General features: G+C 46.7%; 1 protein-coding gene across 1 annotated transcript; it reads left to right on the forward strand.

The window, feature by feature from the left end:
- Window positions 1-1214: 1214 nt before the first annotated feature.
- On the forward strand, window positions 1215-11750 carry AMER2 (APC membrane recruitment protein 2). Its single transcript, XM_086739507.1, has 2 exons — window positions 1215-2199; window positions 2374-11750. Exons 1-2 carry the CDS (start codon window positions 1380-1382, stop codon window positions 3246-3248), a joined length of 1695 nt encoding a protein of 564 aa, XP_086595633.1. The 5' UTR covers window positions 1215-1379; the 3' UTR covers window positions 3249-11750.
- The last annotated feature ends 8051 nt before the right edge of the window (window positions 11751-19801 follow it).

The following is a 19801-nucleotide window of genomic DNA, read 5'->3' on the forward strand; positions in this document are numbered from 1 at the left end:
TCCTAGACAGGTGCCTGTCAGTATTTAAGAGGCATTTGGACAATGCCCTTAATAACATGCTGTAAGTTTTGGTCAGCCCTGAAGCATCCAGGCAGTTGGACTAGATGATCATTGTAGATCCCTCCCAACTGAAATATAATATTCCATTCCTCTTCATCTTCCTCTTCCCCTTCCCATTTCCCTTCCCCTTTCCCTTCCCCTTCCCCTTCGCGTTCTCCTTCCCTTCAAATTTGCTTTGCATCTTGGGGTCGATTTGCAGCCAGTGAGGGGGTCTGTGACCAGGGTGCCACCAGCCACCCCGACGGGTGCCCACATCCCTAGCGATGTTGCGCCATGGGCATGGTTTGGGTGCCCTGACTGTATGCAGTGGGTGCAGGGTCCGGGAAAAGGCTGGGGTGGAGGCTGCTGCCATGCTCCCCACCCATGGCCGGGGAGGCGAGCAGAGCTGGGCTGTGCCCCAGCTGGTGCCACTGTTCCACTCCGGTCGTCGGCAGTGGGAACACGGGAGAAACAGGAACACGGGGTCGTCCTGCTGAGGCGGGAGAGGGGAAGTGAGGAGGGGGAACGAAGTTGCCATCCTCTCCCCCTGGGGACACGTATCTCCCGCATTCGGTCTGGGTGCCCCATGTTTCCACCTGTCTGTCCCTGTCGTGGGTGCAGTGTCACCTGCAGACTGTGTGTGTCCCCCACCCCGTCCCCCCGGTCTCTCTCGGCGGTGCTGGTGCCTCGCTGCGTTTCCCATCGCCATGGCTGCAGTCACCCCGCGCCCGCGGTCTAAAGCTGCGTGGCTGTGCCGGGAGGATGCAAAACGCTCTCGTAAAGAACGCTGAGTTCTGCCCGCCCGCGTTCCCGTGCGCGGAGCCGCGACACCCTCCCACGCCATCCGAGGGCCTGGGTTTGGGTCGGAGAAGGGAAGGAGAGGGCGGCGTGGAGCGGCGGCGGGGCCCCGGGCTGGGCTGCTGCAGGGCGGGCTCGGTCGCCGGCCCCCGCGGGGACGCTGGGCGGGCGTCGGGGCGGTGTCACCCTCGTCCTCCCCCCCCTCCCGTCCCCACGCGTGGGGCCTTCCCCCGGTGGGCAGCGGGAAGAGAGGGGTTAAGTTATGTAAGCGATCTGGGGAGGGGTGGAGGCAGGGGCGCTGCCGGCGGGGCTGCGGCGGCTCAGGTTAGTTCGGAGCGGGCGGCGGCGGCCTGGCGCAGGGCCGCGGCGGAGAAAAGCGGCGGAGGAAAAGCGGATTATCTCCCCCCTCCCTCCCCCCGCCGCCCCCCAACCTCCGGGTTGCCATGGAGACGGGCGGGCGGCGGCGGGGCTGTCAGTGAGCGATCGCACCGGGCAGCGGGGCGGTGGCGGCGGCGGAGGCGGCGGCGGCGGCAGCGGCAGACATGGACTCGCACTGCGACTGTGCCGAGCCTCCGGCCGCCGAGCAGCCGTCGGGGAAAATTAACAAAACCGCCTTCAAGCTGTTCAAGAGGAGGAAATCCGGGGGCACCATGCCGAGCATCTTCGGGGTGAGGGGCAAAAGCGGGGAGGGGAAGGGCGCCAGCAAAGCGGGGATGGTGCGGAGCCGGACGCACGACGGCTTGGCCGACGCCGTGCTGGAGAGCGGCAGGAAGGAGGAACCGGTCGGCGGCGGCGGTGGCGGCAGCGGCCCGCCGAGCGGGGAGGCGCAGGGCCGGCCGGCCGGCAGCCTCGGCCCCTCCGGCGGCGGCTCGGTGGCCAAGTCGCACAGCTTCTTCTCGCTGCTGAGGAAGAATGGCAAGGCGGAGGGCGCGGAGCAGCGGGCTGGCGGCAGACAAAAGAAGGGGCTGAAAGGGATCTTCAGCAGCATGCGGTGGCATAAAAAGGACAAAAACGGCAAGGAGGAGAGGGGGGAAACCTCGGAGATCCCGCCCGGCCTTATTATGCCGGGGTCTTTAACCGCCAGCCTGGAGTGCATCAAAGAGGAGACACCAAAACCTTTGTCTGAAACTCCCAACGGCGCAGGAGAGATGGGGACGGAACCGGCGCCGGAGAAGCGGGATGGTGAGGTGCAGGCCTCGGCACAGGAGCCTGAAGTGGGAGTTGGGGAGCGGCGGGACAGCAGCAGCCCCCCGCCTGGGGAGGACCTCGCTGCTGCTGGAAGGCGACCCGAGGAGCTCAGCCACCAGCCACCGGACCCGGACTCCGGAGAGGTTGGGACTGCAAAGGATGCAGCCATAACAGGTGACATTCCAATAACGACTGTCCCCCCTCTTGAACCTCACTGTGATGGCGGTCAAGAGACGGCAGCCGCCCCTGACCCTTCCTCTGTTGATCCACCCTCAGAGCAATCGATTGATCGTATTTGTTTGATGTTTGCTGACGTGACTTCACTGAAAAGCTTTGACTCTCTTACAGGCTGCGGAGATATTATTGCGGACCATGAGGAGGATGTGGGCGGCGGGAGTGGCGGCTGCGGGAAGAGCACCCCCGGGGCCAGCAAACTGGGTGCCTCCAAGAAGCACCCCACCATGGTGGCCTACCAAGGAGGAGGGGAGGAGATGGCCAGCCCGGACCAGGTGGATGACACCTACCTGCAGGAGTTCTGGGATATGCTGTCGCAGACAGAGGAGACCCAGACAGAAGGAGGAGGAGGAGGAGGGACAAAGAAGCCCGAGGGGTTGAAGGAGAACCGAGCTACTGAAGGGGCTCAGAACAGGGTGGCGGTAAAACGTGGTGGCCTCCACCAGATCCCCATTCACCTCAACCACAAAGAGGAGCAGAAGGGCCGGGAGAAGGAGCAGCATGAAGGCGTCCCAAACAGCGACGAGGGTTACTGGGATTCGACCACCCCAGGTCCCGAGGAAGATGGTTCCACGAGCATCCAGAAGGAGACCATTCCCAGGGACAGCTACAGTGGAGATGCTCTCTACGACCTCTACACTGAGCCGGATGAGAACCCGCCGTCGAGGCCTGCGGACGAAGAGGTCACCTGCGTGCCACGCTCCAAGCCTGTATCTCCAATAACAACCACGTGCTCACTGAAAACACCCTCAAGTGCACTGAAGGACTCCAAGATACCCATCAGCATTAAACACCTTTCGTCGCACCCTGCCAGCCATGGAGCAGATGCCGGTAACAGCCATCATGTCGCACACCATCACCTGGCCAAAAGTGAGATGCACAGAACAAAAATCCCCGTCTCTAAAGTACTGGTACGCCGGGTCAGTAACAGGGGCTTAGCAGGGACAACGGTGAAAGCTGCCGTGTACCAGGACAGTGCCAAAAAGTAGTTGGACAAGAGGTGGAGACAAAGACGGACAGCAGAGTCGGGGTGTGAAAGTCTTCATAGGGGACCATGATAATTAATTAGTTTTGCATCACCTGAAGAAAGGCACCTGAACGACTTACTTCGCTGTATTCCATGGGCCTGCACTTCTGAATCCCTTCTTACTAGACTGTGTGGGTGAATATAAGAAGTCAACTTCTCAAGCACTTTTTTTACATTTGTATCTTTTTTCTGCAGCACTAAACACTGGGGAGGTTCATTTTTACATGCCTTTTTGGAAGCAGGACTTGGATTATGAACCTAAATGAGCATCCTTCCTCATGCAAAGCAGTGCCATGAGTTCTTCAAGGGAATGGAGTTACAAAATGAGCGACACGAAAGGTTCTCCAATACGCTTACCTTTTAATCGTTTCCGGAGAAGGAGTGGAGGGTGGGCGCCTGGCTCCGAAACTGGTATTTGCTCTACAAGATGTTGTAAAAAATGCTAAGCAAAAAACCAACCAACCTAACAGGTATTTTACCTGCCGTAGGAATGAGGGCACTGCTCAGCGGCAGACTCGATTGACTCGTGTGCAGTAGCTAACTAAGGAGTTAGGTGGACTTGTCTAACAGGAAAACATATTTCTGTCTGTCTGTCTGTCTGGTTGGTTTTGATTTGGTCTAATGTAAATGGGTAACAGAGACACCTGACGTAGGTTCAGATGTTTACATCAATACTTGTCCAATAATGCATTCAATCAGGTTCAGGGAAACATTTTACTAAATGCCAATATATACACACTGTTCACATTTATACAGTAACTTGCTCGCCATGTGTAAATATATACATATTTTAGCAGATTTACTCAATGCTACAGATTTTTTATTAAAAAAAAATCACCTGTCTGTATTATCTAGAGTTTAAGGAAGAGTTAGTTTTTATAGGTAGATAATTTTACAGTTCTAAAATAATAGAACTTTGTGTAAGTACCTTAAATTAGAGCAAAACTCTGTTTTGTATGGGCTCATGCATCCCCAGATAAGTAAGTCTGATGTGCTGAATTTATTCCAGTGGCACATTCCATATGTCAGAGCTGAAGCTCTGACAGCACTGCCACCACAAACCTCTATTTTCAGGGGTTTGGATGAAGTTGCTCTGGGCTTAAAATCTTACAGAGAAGGAACCCAGGAAAGAAACGTGTTTTTTAATTATTATTTTTAAAAATATATAAAATTAGTTTTTGACTATTTAAAGAAAGTTTGGGTTCTTGTTGCTTTTTATTTTCGTTCTTAATAATGTCAGAATAATTTTACTTTAAGAGAGAAAAAGAAATATGGTAAGCTAGTGGTACATAAAATGGTCTGATGAGCTTAGATCTTATGAGAAATGTATTAATGGCCAGGACTTTTTTTAATAGTGGCTACAGTACATGGGCATTGACAGCATTTCAAAGAAATTTAATAGGGTTTTATTGTGCCTGAGGACATATTTTTATGATACACTGAAAAAGCTCCAAAAATCACTGAAGTCTAAAGGTAAATGTTATGTATTTACAAAATATTTTGATACAAGTATTTAATCATCAGACCACAGTTAATATAAAATATATGCTCCAGTGTATCTGAAAAATAATATACATTTTTTAAAGTATACACATCTATATTATGCAGAGAATCCTAAATTCACATCATTGAAGCTAATGGGTCTGATCTTACATAGCAGTTGGTTTTATTGTCTCTTAAACTGAAACAAGAAAAGGAAAATAAATATACAGAATATAAATTTGAAGGATATTAAGGTTATAGATAAACCATAAAAAGCTGGGAAATACCATAATAAGAATTGTATATTTGTATATGTGTGGTTCACTGGGGAAATGACCTTATAGTCACAAGGGTGAAATTGGCATCTACTTCTGAAATTACTGCAGGGTTTAATACCGAGCTGCAGTGCCCCAGGGAACAGGGAGAAAGTGTGGGTTCCCCTGATCAGTCCCTGTTTTCATGGTTTGAGTAAGAACCTTAATACACTTCAAAGATGATTATTTTATATGTTTTCTTTCTAACCTGTATGTGTGTGGTTTTCTACATGCCTGCTCACACAGACGTGTTGTACATATGCATGTGTAGTCAGAACGCACCTCCTCCTAGGGTACGTGTCCCCGGGCGAAGGCGCACACCCGTGCACACTCGCATGCGTGCGAACACGGCCATGCGTGCACGCTCCCACGCATGGGCTGAGGGGATGTGCTGTAGATCTGTCTCAGAACATGCTGGCGATGATTTCCTTTGCCTGAGAAAGGGATTTGCATTTGGCCTGCCTCTGCTTGTGCATTTTAGAAAGTTCAAGCTGAAATACCCTCAAAAGGATGAATGTACAGAACATGGAATATTATCCTGGTCCTCAGCCCTAAACCTAACATTCCTTTTTCTGTTCTGGTGGTTTCATCTGACTGTAAGGGACACATCTTTCCTTGCATGACAGCTCTGCAGAAAAATCATAATTCCCTGTTTTGTTTGAAAGACAAATTGTGCAGAGAGGTTCTGTAGGCTGCTGGAAGTTGAGAGGGAGGGAGGATGTGGTGAGCTTGGGGTAACATCATGAAAACTGGAAGCACTGAGTACAGGTAGTAGGAGTGGTGCATCTTTAAAACCACTGGAAGATATCACCTACCTTCTCTACAGGACTTGTCTGTGGCATATTATTCATCATGTGCGTTTTGTTTGCATTGTGGCATGTCTGTATCAAGAAACCAATAGAGTGGCACTAGACTAGCTCCCTCTCACCTAATGACTAACACGAATCATCATTAAAATGCTTTGTCTTCCCTTCATTTTTCTCTCTCTCTCCTTTGTTTTCCGCCCCGTTTTTCCTCCATCCTCTGCACGCGAGCGGGGGGCTTCGTCCTGGGTGCTCACCCCGCTGCAGTGCGGGGAGCCCTGGGCTGGTAGCCGAACGCGGGGCAGGAGGCCAGCTGCTCCCCAATCGCTCTCTCAAGCTTTTTGTCATGTACCCAGCATAAAGACATTTTGCAAATCTCTTGGCGGTTCGTTGGGCTGCTTGCTATGTACATATTTTAAGGACAATCATATCCTTAAAAGGAAAATGGGAAAGTAGCTTGTAGTAGGGCGTCAGTATTTCAAATCATTGCGGCATACTGACGTTGATTCAGGGTAATAGTTGTGTGAGAGTAAAAATACAATTTAATGCTCAAATTAACTTTTGTATTTATAAAATTCGCTTTTGTCTTTGAGCCATCCATGGTTTTTATTTCGAAAGGTAATAGAAAATTTAATATTTACTAAGGCTTTCCATTTTCATAGAAATATATTTGTATAACTCCACACAATGGCTAAAACAATCATTGGAGGGAGGCTCAAAGGCTTTCTTTAGACCTGTATTTAATTCCTGACAGATCCCTGTAAAATTCTGTGAGATGCCTAAGAACAAACAGCTAATGGCTTGCTGGATTTAAAGGTTGAGACATAAAGAGGTAATAGTCCTGAGGCATTCTGTGGTGGTTTGCACTCTTATTTGTGTTACCCTGTTCAAGCATATATTTTCCTTGGCTTTGGTAGGTATCAAGGTAGAAATGGTGTTTTGAGTCCCAAAATAACATTCCCAATGCTGTCGTCGTTTTGATTTTCTTAAAGAATGCTTTTCTTTCTTTCTTTGTTTTATTTGGTTTTTTTTGTGGTCTAAATGATGCTTTGTAATTATCAGCTTGTGTGTCATTCATAAAGGATTTTATAGATCAGGACTTGGCATTTAGTTATATGTACTGTTTGCACTTTCAGGTCACTACTGGTAAATTTTGTATGTTCTTAGGATATTTCTATATATTGCGTAGCATTTTATAGCTATCTACAGTTCTTTCAGTGGTAGACATTCTGTCCTATATGTCAGCACAAAAGATTTTCTTTTGATAGCATGCAGTGATGTTTTTGTGGACTTCTTTTGTCATGATAGGAGTTAAGTTTCCTGTTCTATATGTGTGGCCTGCAACAGACGTAAAGGGTCTTATTTTCCCTGTAGTATGTATGCATTTTGCTCTTGCCAGTAATAGGACTCAAACACACGAATAGATTTCAGAAGAAATTCCATGACTAGAATAAGAGAAACCTATGTTCAGTCTTATTCCATCAATCACCAGCATTTTCTTCATCCACTGTGAATATCCTCACTGCCATTCAGGGCAGTAGGGGACTGAATTTTAAAAATTCCATGCCTAGATGTACACTATGAAAATTAATTTGCTGATTATTTTTTAATGAATCTTACTAAATTATTTATCTAAGCTAAGCGAATATTGCACCAAAGTCTTCAAAATGTCTGATAGGGGCGGCATTTGCAGTAAGATGCTCTAAGTGCAGATGAGCCAAATTAACAGGCTTTGCTTAGCAAAGCAAAACCCAGTTGTTTCTTAATTTTGTAGTACTGCCTGAGCTTGCAGATCAAAGGGAGCCATTGATTCTGCTACATGGCCGTGCTGGAGGTTTGTTTTTTTTCCCTGCTGTAATGGACTACTTTCAGAAAAGGCTTTTCAGCAAGATAATGGTATGAAAGAGACAGTTCACAGGAACAATAGCCACTTACAAGGCGGATGGTTATCCAACAGCCACAATGAGGAACTCCGAGCAAGGTGGCCTGAAAATGTATTTTCATAGTTACTGATATGAAAGGCTGAGGCTTCTGTCTTGGAAAAACAAATTGACACTGACTCAAAGATGCTGCAGGAATGAGTCTTGGCAGAGTTTACATGTGACAGCTTCTGCAGGGTGTGTTTTTTTAAATTTTATTTTGGCTTTTCTTTCTTTTCCCCCCTTGTTTATGTTTTCGTTACGATGACATAACCCCATGTGTCCGAGCAGCATTGCACAACAACGGCCTCTTCTGAAATTCAGTGTGAGAATACGCTGTCAGCTGTCTTCAGTGGCCTGGGACTGGTCCCCGCTGAACATCCCGCCCTTCCACTGAGGGATGGGAGGGATGGGATGATGGGATTCCCTTGTCATGAGTTGCTGTTTGCTGTGAGCAGGGAGTATCTGAATCTGTTTTGCTGTTTGTGGTCGGAGGACAGTTTATTTTTAATTTGACTCACAGGAATTTTTTAGCTCATCATTAGCTCACATCTTGTCTTCATTGTGAGCATCTCGGCTAGCAGCGGTCAGCATTGATTTGGTGTTTCCTAGGTCCATTTCATGTAGAGAGAAATGGAAGAACTTGTCATATGCAAAGGAATAAGAGCTATAACCACGCAAGCCACGTCCTGGGGGCCTTTGTTCCTGCAAAAGCAGGTTGTTAAAGCTCTTCTTGCCTTAGAGGGCTTCTCCATCCAAATCAATGAGTCCTACTGCCTGGGACCCCCTTTTTTTTTTTTCCTCTGTCTCTCATTCCCTCTCAGCCACGCTGCAGTTGCTTGGGAAACTGAGGTTTTTGATCTAGCCTTCTAGCATTAGAAAAGAGGAGCTGCTGCTAATGAGTTCTTCAGGAGATCTTTGCTCCTACTTCTTGATTTTGAAAAAATTAGTTCACCTTCAGAACAAGTGGCAAAGATACTCAAAATGGAGATCTCTGCTGTGTGATCTCATACATGTGGGTGAGGATGTTGAGTGATATTTTTGCATAGAGTGGAATATATCCCTCCACTTTCCTGTTGTGGACAATTTAGCAAATCTGGCAGGGAAGCATGTCACTCTTGTAGGAAAGCTCAGAAGCTGTTTGTTATGGAGACTGTGCCCGGGTTTTCTTTTATCTTTGGTAAGAACTGCTTTTCTTTTTCCTTTCTGCACATATTTAAATAAATAGAACCAAAGTTGTAGTGGAGAGGGGGAAAGGTTCACAGGGCCAGGGGTTTAAACTGCTAGGCTGTCAGGCTTCTTGTAGCAATGGCTGAAAGAAGATTGCTTTACCTACTTGAACATCACATCCAAGCAGTGCTCTGCAATAGAAACTAATCCAGCTGTGGCCACAAAGTTAGAAAACCGGCATTTGCCAACATGACAATCTCTTTCCAAGGTCCAGTTCTGCTGTGGCAAAGCTGCCACTGACTCCAGTAAGAACTGGCAAAAGTCCTTAATCTCTTAATCTTAAGGAAATAGGAAATGTTTCTTAAAGAAGTCTTCCCTTTTTTTAGAGATGAACATTATTCAGGTGATTGTGCGGTCTTTTATATTACTGAGTAGTATTTTCACTGATCTGAATGCAAAACATGTCTTTCCATTGTTTTTCCACCTTAACAAGCAGCCACTCCCACACATAACTCCAGTGCTCAGCATGTTTAAATTACAGCTAACACAATCACTGCCTTCCTTAATTTTACTTGTGATGGCAAAAACAGGACCAGATCCTTTCCAGAGCACTAAACCCCCTGCTTATTGTGTCATTGTTCATGCTTTTTGATACAGTAACTAATGATGCCTCCCTTTAATTATTACACAGCCATGTTTTAAATCTGTTTTTAGGAAGAACAGTAAGTGGTAAGATCTTAAACAGATTTTTATTATTTTGGATGATGTTGCATCAAAACAGTTGCTATTTCAGTATCAGGTTGTTTCTATGGGCTTTTTATGCAGATGTGTTGGAAGCTTCAAACATAATGTGCTCGTAGAAGAAAATCGGCTGTATCTGCTTTGAATTTAGCCTGACCTTAAAATGTAAAAGCTACACATCTGGTGATGTTTCTTGGTTAATGGCAGCAAAGGGGAAGGTCTGCCCCAACTCACCTGCACCCCGCGGACTGTCACCAGGGCACTGTCACCAGGAGAATTTGCCATCAGGGGGTGTGGGGTGTCACCATATGGAGGTGTCTGCCAGACTGGACAGCAGCAGGAAAAGCCAGGGTGGTGGTGCTGTGCTGGGGTGGGAGGGTTGATAGGGTGACTGGGAGATGGGAAGAGAGCAAGGGCTGGACCTCTGGTCCTTGTGGGAAAAGAGAGTTCAAATCTGGCTCCTTTTTTTTTTTCTTGCGTTGATGCTCAGATTGCTATGTTACACTGAGTTAGGAGCCAGACTGTGCGAGTGAGTGCCAGGGTCTGGGTGTGCTGATGCCAGCGCCCCTGCCAGTGGACTGTGGTGTGACTGCTCTCATCACACCTGAGCAGTGCCCACTGCTTTCGTTCCTGCAGGCAGTTTTAGCACAGAGACTTCCACAAATCCCCTGTAGCCCAGCACCGACCCGTGGCACCTCACTGCTCTTCCAACCTCATTTTGCCGGGGGGGATGCGAAGACCCAAGCCCTTGGCAGGCCGGTGAGCACTGGCTGCACCCTTGCAGCCCAAGGGCAAGTGGGAAGGGAGCGTAAGACACACCGTGCGGCAGCACCACCACGTCTTGGGTGGAGTGCAAGTAACTTTCTGCAGCACGTGGCTTGGTAAAAGCAATGTTATCCTGTGTTTGAAAAGAGGGAACAAGATTAAAGGTGTTGCCTTTGTGTAAAATTGAAGTAAATCCTCTGCTGTGGGACAGATTGCAGCAGCTGGACAATATCTCAGTCCAGCAGTGTATCAGTGGATCTATTAGTGGTGTTGGTTGTTATTAAGACTGAATGAAGATCCCATAATTTGGCCCCATCTGAATTTTCCTTGCTACATTTGTCAGCAGAGTCTGTCTCAGAAAAGCTCTAGTGTTGAGGCTAGTGGCCCTGTTAAATTGAGGAATGAGGGATAAATGTGGTTGGTGGAAAATACAGATTCAGTAAGTCCAGAAAACACAGCGTGGCTTGAGTCTTTCATCACAGCCCAACTCTGCTTAAATATCATGGTTTGCCTGCGGAAAACGTGGCAGGGACTGCTCCGTGCTGCATCTGACAAACTGATGCTCTTGGGGTTTCCTACGTGCTGAAAGGGACAGATGTGTCCTGTTAGGCGTCACTTAATCTGTTTCTGTAAGATGTGTTGTAGCTGATGGATCACTGTTAATTACAATTTTCCCTCGTATTTTTTTGTGTCAGCCGCCTCCAGTAAGGTAGCATATGACCTATTTGAGATAATAAGCGAGTTAAGCCAGAACTCCCTGCTCTTCTGATCTAAATGGGTTGCTAATAATCTGGCAAGTCTGTGTGCACCAACTTTTTTTTCTGAGTGAAAGCTCAGAACACTCCAGGGAGTGTTTCTGTAACAGACTGTTAGACATACTCTGCCACCTTACCACCTCTACAAACACCGATGAGTACGTGTCTCCTTGAATCACTGTATTCTTAATGTATTTACAACCTAACTGATAGCAATAGATGTCTTTCTTCCCTGGCAGTTCACAAGGATATACTAATCAGTGTTTATTATATTTTTAATTCTGTAAATATTTATTTTGGTACTCTGTGTATTTATTGGCACTGATTCTGGTGTTTGCTTATGTGTCATTGTAAATGTTGATGGTTTCAATAGTCTTGCTTCTAATGAATGTAAGGAACTCAGACTAACTGCACTTTTCTTCCATTCAAAAATCTTACAGTGAAAAATATTCCCACTGTCATATTACGTGTTATAATGAATACAGTTAATAAAATCAGTTGTCACTTTTCATTGATGAACGTGAAGGTTACTTTTTGATGTTCAAGCTAGAGATAGAGCCAATCTATTCAGTGCACTGGAAAATACTAGGCTTTTGAAAGCAAGACATTAGGGAATTATGTCCCCAAAATAGCATTAAAAAGAATACTTGGGCATATGTGCACTTTCATTTTTATGTAGAAATGCCTTTAGCAGTTTTACTAACAACATCATAGAATAACTAGACTAAATTCATTACTTAGAGGAGCGCTTTCATAAATAAAAGAGTTTTGGTCTTCTGATCTTCTGTTTCATCAGCATGTTCTCACCCCACCACCACCCCGCCCCAGCTTTAAACCTCTTAGACAATGGAAATGGATGGAGTTTCATTCTGTTTTTCAAATCAGCTTTGCTTCCTGGTTCTGCTGGTTGGGAAGCCAGCAGGGAAGCTGGTTCTCTTGGCACAGATTGACTTTAGAGTCGCAGTTTTGGTTTGACAGCTAGAGAATGCAGTCTGCTGTAAGCTACGTTTCCCACCTTTAGAAATGGGACTTGACTGCTATGTCTGTGAAGTGACATTTCATTAGAACCTCTGTTTTGCAACTTTCTCTAAATTTCTTGCATTTAGAAGATGCATAAAGCATTTGCATCAATCTAGATTTAATCCTTGAGTTTATTTACTTCACTTGGCTAAGTAGCACTGCCCTGGTAAGGGTTCAGGATGACTCCCATGTTACTACTTGTCTGTGAAAGATGCTGAACCAGCCAGAATAAGAACTGGAATAAAACCTACTCAAAAGTTTTCAAGGAACAACAGAGCAAAAGGTTTGAGAAAGCTCATTATGCAAGTAAGGAGCAGGACATGGTGACATAGTATAAATTGATCCTATGTTCACAAAAGCATAACTCCTCTTTCCAATAGATAGAATGAAGCTGAAGAAATATTTCCTGATGATTTAATGCACAAGCAATTTTACATTCAGGCCTTAGCCTGTGTCCCTGTCGTAGTTCAGCCCCCATCAGGACCAGACTACGCAGTCTCTCTCTCACTCCCCCCACCCTCCGAGAGAATAGGGGGAGATGATATAAGAAAAACGGCTCAAGGTTTGAGATAAGGACAGGGAGAAATCCTTAAAGTTACCGTCACGGGCAAAACAGACTCGACTTGGGGAAAACTATTCATTTATTTCTAAAATTAGCAGGAGAATGAGACAGGGAACAAGATAACCTCCCCCCACCCCTCCCTCTTCCCAGGCTTAACATTATCTCTACTACCTTCCCCTCCCGAGCGGCACGGGGCGGGGAAAGGGAATGGGGGTCGCGGTCAGTTCATCACGCGTTGTTTTACGCCGCTGTATCATCGTCAGGGGAAGAACTCCTCGCATTCCTCCTCTGCTCCAGCGTGGGGTCCCTCCCATGGGCCACAGTCCTCCGTGAAACTGCTCCGGCGTGGGTCATCTCTTCCACGGGGTGCAGTCCCTCTAGAACAGCTGTCCCAGCGGGCCCTCCATGGGCCACAGCCTCCTTCAGGCCTCCACCTGCTCTGGCGTGGGGTCCTCCACGGGCTGCAGGTGGATCTCTGCCCCTCTGTGGACCTCCATGGGCTGCAGGGGGACAACCCGCTCCACCATGGTCTTCACCACGAGTTGCAGAGGAATCTTGGCCAGGAGCCATATTACTCCTCCCCCTCCTTCTTCACTGACCTTGGTGTCTGCAGCCGTTCCTCACAACAGGCTGGCAGACGCCTCTCAGGATCCTTTTTACATCTTATTCACTTCTCATCTCCTCTCCACTTCTTGCAGCCAGGCCGGGCCGAGTCGGGCCCAGTCGGCTGCCCGGCGGGGGGCCAGAGGGTGAGGCCTGCAAGGCCCATGAGGCTCGCGCCTCTCCCTCTCTGCCCCCCGCTCAGCTGCTTCACATCTTCCCTCCTCTTTTTTCCTGTTTTCCCCTACTTAAATACGTTATCGCAGAGGCGTTATCACGGGACATTCTGCCACCAATTGGCTCGGCCTTGGCCAGCAGCAGGTCCGCCCTAGGCCCGGCCGAGTCCACTGAACAAAGGGGAGCGACTTCTAGCAGTTTCCTACAGAAGCTACCACCTTAGGCCCCCCCTCACTAACAAAACCAGAACAGTCCCCCATTGCATTTCATTCTTTTACCCTATGCATCTGGAAGCAGAAGAGTTGTGGGTTAAATTGTTCCATGCTGCAGAAGATCACCTAGTGATTACCTTTCTTGTGTCCAAGTATAGCTGCTGGGATTTTTCGGGGCAAAGGGGTTGCAATGAAATGCAGGGCAAAAGTACGGCAACCTCATGAATCTTAATAACTGTAGATCTGTGCGGTGCAGCTGTTAACACCTTCCACAAAACCAGACTAGAGCAGCCTGGCAGATCCATTGTGACAGAAAAAATTGAAAAGTCTCCTGAAACCAGGAGGCTTGGCTCAAATATTCTTTTTGAAATCAAGATTAAGAGGCTGAGTTTCTACTATTAAGCTAAAAGTCCCTTCCCAATTAAAACTAAGATTGGTCATTCACAACAGTACGTCTCTATGATTTTCATGGTCGCCTTACTGGAAAAGTGTTTGCAATGGGAGTGATGACCTGGAAATCTTCCTGTGACCCATTCATTGAAGATGAATGCTCCATCCAACTTGCAAATCTATCAAGCAAGAAAGAGAAGACAATATTCTTGACTCCTAATAATTGGTAAGGAATATTGGCAAGACTACTGGAGCAGTCAACTGGCTCTGAGTGAGTACTAGTCTCGTTTTAAATCCTTTCCCTTCAATCATGGTATTTTTCACTTTCGAAGCAATCGTACAGGAGTTATTTACTGGGAGCTCACATTGAGCAGACGCCTGCTCCTACCTACCACGTTGCACGTCTGCTTCCAATTAAAACCATTCCACGGTGCCCTGAGGGAGACGGGAAGGAGGCTCAAAGGTTCTGCAAAGGGTTATTTCAGCAGCCATGGATGCCGCTGTGGCAGCTGAGGACTAAGAACCTGCTTCATCTCTTATGGCACATCACTCCTTTTGCTCTGCAAAGACCCTTAGCACTTGGCTCAGATACTCAGTTAGACCCTGGAAACTGTTCTGACTAATGAAGGAGGCTTGTCCTTAATCAATATGTGTATTTTTTTCCATTTAATAAAAATGAATATTTTTAAAAAATATATAGATTGAGTCCCATAGCTATTATTCTAAATAGAACAAGACAAATAAAAGGCATCTGTTGAAGTATAACTCCCTACAGCTACTCCGAAGACTAACAAACAACCCATGCTGATGCTGTGTCCTTATGCAAAGATCCTTCACAAAGTGACTCTGTGCAGCACTCCCACATGAATCCCAGGTGAGATGACCTAGAGCCAAGGGCTGCCACCAGAGGGGAGAGAGGGCTTGTGCTTTCCGATAAAGCGCTGGTCTGGACCAGGAAGGTCTGAGTCCCTTTTTCACTGTTTCCTTTCCAGGCAGTTGTGACCTGATTTGCAGAAGGCTGCAGGTACCACATTTTAAAGTCTGATCCACAAAATGAAGCTAAACCTAGCTGGTGTTGCTCAGAACTTGTGGCCTGAGGTTTCTTGTTAAAATTTCACTATCATGTAAGCACCTGCACCGAGCGGGCTCAAAAGTGTTGCATGGCTGGGTCTGCTCTCCTGTGTGTCACAGTGGGAGTAACGGACGGGCTCTTCCTCATGCCATGTCAACCTTCTCTGTTGGTGTCACTTGTAATTCATAGGTCCCTTGGGCAGAGGAGAATCTTGAGTAAAGATCCTCCGGGTGAAGGTCCTGAATGAGTGAGGCTGACTGGCTAGGAGCGCGGCAGAATCACAGAGATGGTGAGAGAGTTTGAGGCAGCTAAACCCAGGGCAGCCAGAAGCCTTGTGGGCAGCAGTGTCCTCTCCTGCTTCACAGGGAGATGGTTGCCTCCAGGGCACCTATGTGGCTCAAGGTGCTTCAAGAACATATTCAACTGTAGGCTACTGCACTGTTGAAACAAACGATGCTGAGCTGCTTGCATGGAGCTGGGAACATGCAGGGTGACATGCAGGATGCAAAGTTAACAAAAGTCCTATGACTGAACGGTATTTTAAGGACAGAAATTATGCTAAATCTTTGTGTCTTGTAGAGCAAATCTGTTCTGTTCCTGCCCAGCTCCATTTGTTCACCTGTAAAGATAAAAACATAACATAATTTTGTAACAAAATAGATTTGAATAAATAAAGGCAAATGTGTCTTAGTAAATATGAGTAGTGAAAAACCTGCTCTTGAGTAGCTGTGAAGATGGCTGTGAAGATACTGACCATAATCTAAAGTGGATATGAAAAAAACATCTGTTCTACTAAAATGATGCAGAGGATCAGAAAAATGATGGTAACAAAAATCACATGGGTGGTTCTGAGTGTTTCTTAAGGAAAAATAGAGACAAGTAAGAATTAAACTAGTCTTGGTCTATCTTAACAGGAGGGTTATATTACATCTACATCTGCCTTTCTCTGAGTGTCTACCCTTCACATTCTGCACTAACAGATTTTGTTTACTGACAGATAGCAAATCGTACAAAAATGCAGCACTTACAGTGAAAAAATCAGACCTGCTACTCTTGCTTATAGATGTCTTTCCCCCCCGCCCATGTTAACAAATTAAGCTGTTGATCCTTCCAATTAGACCATATCCAGTCATTATCATGCCACATTTAGGGTCTGATTACACAGCCGCTGCATCTGAACAGCATCATTCAAATCAGTAAGAAATGATCAAATGCAGCAACTGCGTAAATGGTGCTTGCATCCTTCACAGAGCTGCCTATTGCTGCTTTCTCAGCGGCTTAGGATATTTATGTCTATCTTCACTACATTATGTTGAATTTGCCTGTATTTTTTTCCTAGGATCTGACAGAAAACCCCATTAATCTGCAAGTTTTATGAAAAAACAGTTGGACCAGATTACACGGTTAAGTTAACTTGTCTATGCCGGATCTTAATTCTCTCTCAAGATGTAACATGTATTCATCCTGATTTAAAATAAATGACTGTATTGGAAAACAAAGCAGACATCAGAGCACAGGCATAAAAGCAAATGTCAGCCCCTGGCTCTGAAATGACTGGGACCCTCAATCTGAGCTATGAAACCTTACATTTCTGCCTCAGCGCAGTCAAACAAACAGCACTATTTATAGCACAGCCTTTTACTACCTTTCTGTTAGAATAGGCTTCATCGGAGGATTTACATGACTAACCAAAAGCAAGAGCCTTTTGTACTTTGTTTCCATAAGAGAAGGCCAGTGTGAAGCTGGTGTTCCCTGGGCTGAATTACAGAAAATATCAGTTACTAGAAAACCAGTTACTAATTCAAAGGCATCTGTTACCATGGCGTAGGTCTCCTCTTCCCTCTCCATGCCCCAGATTTAGCACCAATGATGGGAGCTTAGTGAAAGCTCAAAAGGAACAGTTCTTACCTCTGAAAAATAAAATGCATAGTCAAGGAAGACCACATGTTTTCATGGCAACTAAGGAGTAAAGGGTTAAGACCTAGGAGATGGCTCTGAACCAATAAAGAGCACAAAAGACTCCTATTAGCAAATCAAGAGCCCAATGTCCTCTCTTTCCCCCCCCTTGTATCTTCAATTAAACCCTTTGGGCCACAAAGTTACTGTTCCTGCCAAGGACAACAATCAGCATGAGGTGATTATTTTAGATTCTGCAACATACCCCGAAGTCTCCTAAAAATGAAAACCAACCCTCCCTTCACCCTCTGATCCGATTTCCAGGGCAGGGCAGGGCGGGCCCATCAGCTCGTCCCCATCCTTTCATCTTGCTGTGCCAGCTGCAAGCACCCAGGCTTTCCCCAGTGATGCCACTTTCTCACAGATGCCTGCCTCTTCCTGCCTTCCAGATGGCAGTGGGCTTCTTAACAAGCTCCCTCGTTTCTCTTTCCCCCTTGGGATTTCATTTCAATGTTAGCTTGTCACATCTGGTTTTCTCCCGTCAGATGATGCACAGGAGCACGAGATGTAACGCTTCTTCAAGAGGTTACCAACCTGCAGCTCCCATGGTCGTTTCAGACCTCCCCGCTCCAGAAGTGCCCCTGTGCAGTGAGAGCCACTAATGCTTTGCTGTGCCTGTGAGAGTCCCTGCCACAGCTGCCCAGCAGTGGGAAGGACCACTTTGTTGAGGCTTGCAGGCTGCTTGTTCCCTTGTCTTGTTCTGCGTCACTGAACTTACTCTTTCCTCCCTAGAGCTTTTCCGCAAGGCTTCTCGAGGCTCCCTGGCGCTGTTATGGGGATGTTTAACATGGCTGGGGAAGGAGGAGAACGACTGGAGAACAAAGCAGGGAACTGGAGTCAGGCTGTGATATCCTTTCACACAAGCCCTCTGTGACCTTCAGTGCAAAACTCCACCTCTTTGCTTTTTCCACCTCTAAATGGGGACTGTGATCTTTCTATAGGAAAGGTTTAATGCGGCCAAATCCTTCAAATTTTACCTGCCTGCGAGGTGATTTGAGATGTGGGTAGGGCCATGGTGCAATAGCAGCACTGTCTCATCCCCCTCATCCTGCCCAGATTCACCAGGTGCAGATGTGGCAATAACCTAAATGAGAAGAGGGAAGGAAAAAACCCTCTTTCCCACACTTTTTTTTTTTCAGGAGATGGCAGTGATAAGTTCCCATGGTGAGGATTTGGGTGAAGAGCTGCCTTTTCTTCCCCCTGGCTGTGGTGCTGGTGCCCCAGGGGTTCTGCTAATGTGAGATTAAAGAGCTGGAGAGGAAGGGTGTCAGGGGGAATCAGCAGCATCATGGAGCAGTGGAAGGAGGGTGTACCTCCTCAGCTGAAGCTCCACAGCGGGGACCCTTCACCTGCCAGGGGCAGGAGAAGGAGAGATGTAGGGGTGAAAACGTCTTGAGCCTCCTGATGTATCTGTCTTTAGACCTGGCTACAGATGCTGGTCTTGCCTCCAGATGGCCTTTCTGCTGTGTCCTGCACAGCTGTGACCTGCTGATGGCAACAGACTCTCCACGTTCATGGAACTAATCAAAGAAACACCAGAGTAGGAAGTAATACCAGTCATAAAGGGATGTTCTGCTTCCTCCCTCGCTTCCAGTTTTCCACTAGGGATGACAGCGGTAGTTATTCATTGCTCCCACCATGCAGCCAGAAGGCAGCCGTCCTTCGGATTTGATGAGCCAGAAGTTGATGTGGTGCCATGGTTCTGGAAAAGGGCAACGTAGGTACTGATATATTGGTTGAACTGGTGACCCACCTGATCAAGCCGTCCACAGCTGCCAGCAGAGGAGATATTTTTTAAAGACATGTGAAGATGCTACTGTGGATAATTACGCAGTGTCTGTTTGGCAGAAGAGGTACCTTTGTAACTTCAGGTAGTGATTTGTTGCTGTTTTGATGCAAATTTGTATCACTTTTTTTTGTATCACTTGTTACCACAGAGGAAATGATTCCCACTGACATAAATATTCACTTTTAGTGAATCTTTCTAGGTTCTTTGCTAAAGTAATATCCTGTGGCTATGAGTTCCACACATTCATTATGCTTCACTAAAAGAGAGAAAGAAAAAAAACCCCACCTTATGAGATGTAATTTTAGGTGCTAAGTATTCAATTTTTAATTGAGAGAAGGAGAACATCCTGATGAGGTGTATTATATTGCCATGAGGTTGTTTGAAACAGCCTCATTACTCACACATGACTCATATATTTACAAAGGAAAAAGCCAACTTTTTAAAAGGATATTGTTCTGGAGACAAAAGGGATCTCCAGGCCTTCAGCCAGCAGGCCAGAACTGGGAATGATGCTGACCCAACACAGCTTACCTCCTGTGCTGGGCAGAGCCGGCTGGGCTGTGCTGTGTTGCGCTGACCTTCACCTTGCCTTCCTGCCCAGCAGGCAGCGGGACCATGGTGTTATGACATGGAGATACTGGGAAACCTAATTCAGAAAGCATTTGTTTCCAAATCACATGGTGCTTCGTCCTCTGATAGTTTTGGACTGAGTTCTGACTGTCAGTTTTATTCTTCTCCTTCATTTCTAGGGCCAGTGTTGGAGAGCTGGGTGCTGCCATGGCCGGGGC

Source organism: Chlamydotis macqueenii, chromosome 1, assembly GCF_036417535.1.
Source record: "Chlamydotis macqueenii isolate bChlMac1 chromosome 1, bChlMac1.mat, whole genome shotgun sequence".
Classification (NCBI taxonomy): Eukaryota; Metazoa; Chordata; class Aves; order Otidiformes; family Otididae; genus Chlamydotis; species Chlamydotis macqueenii.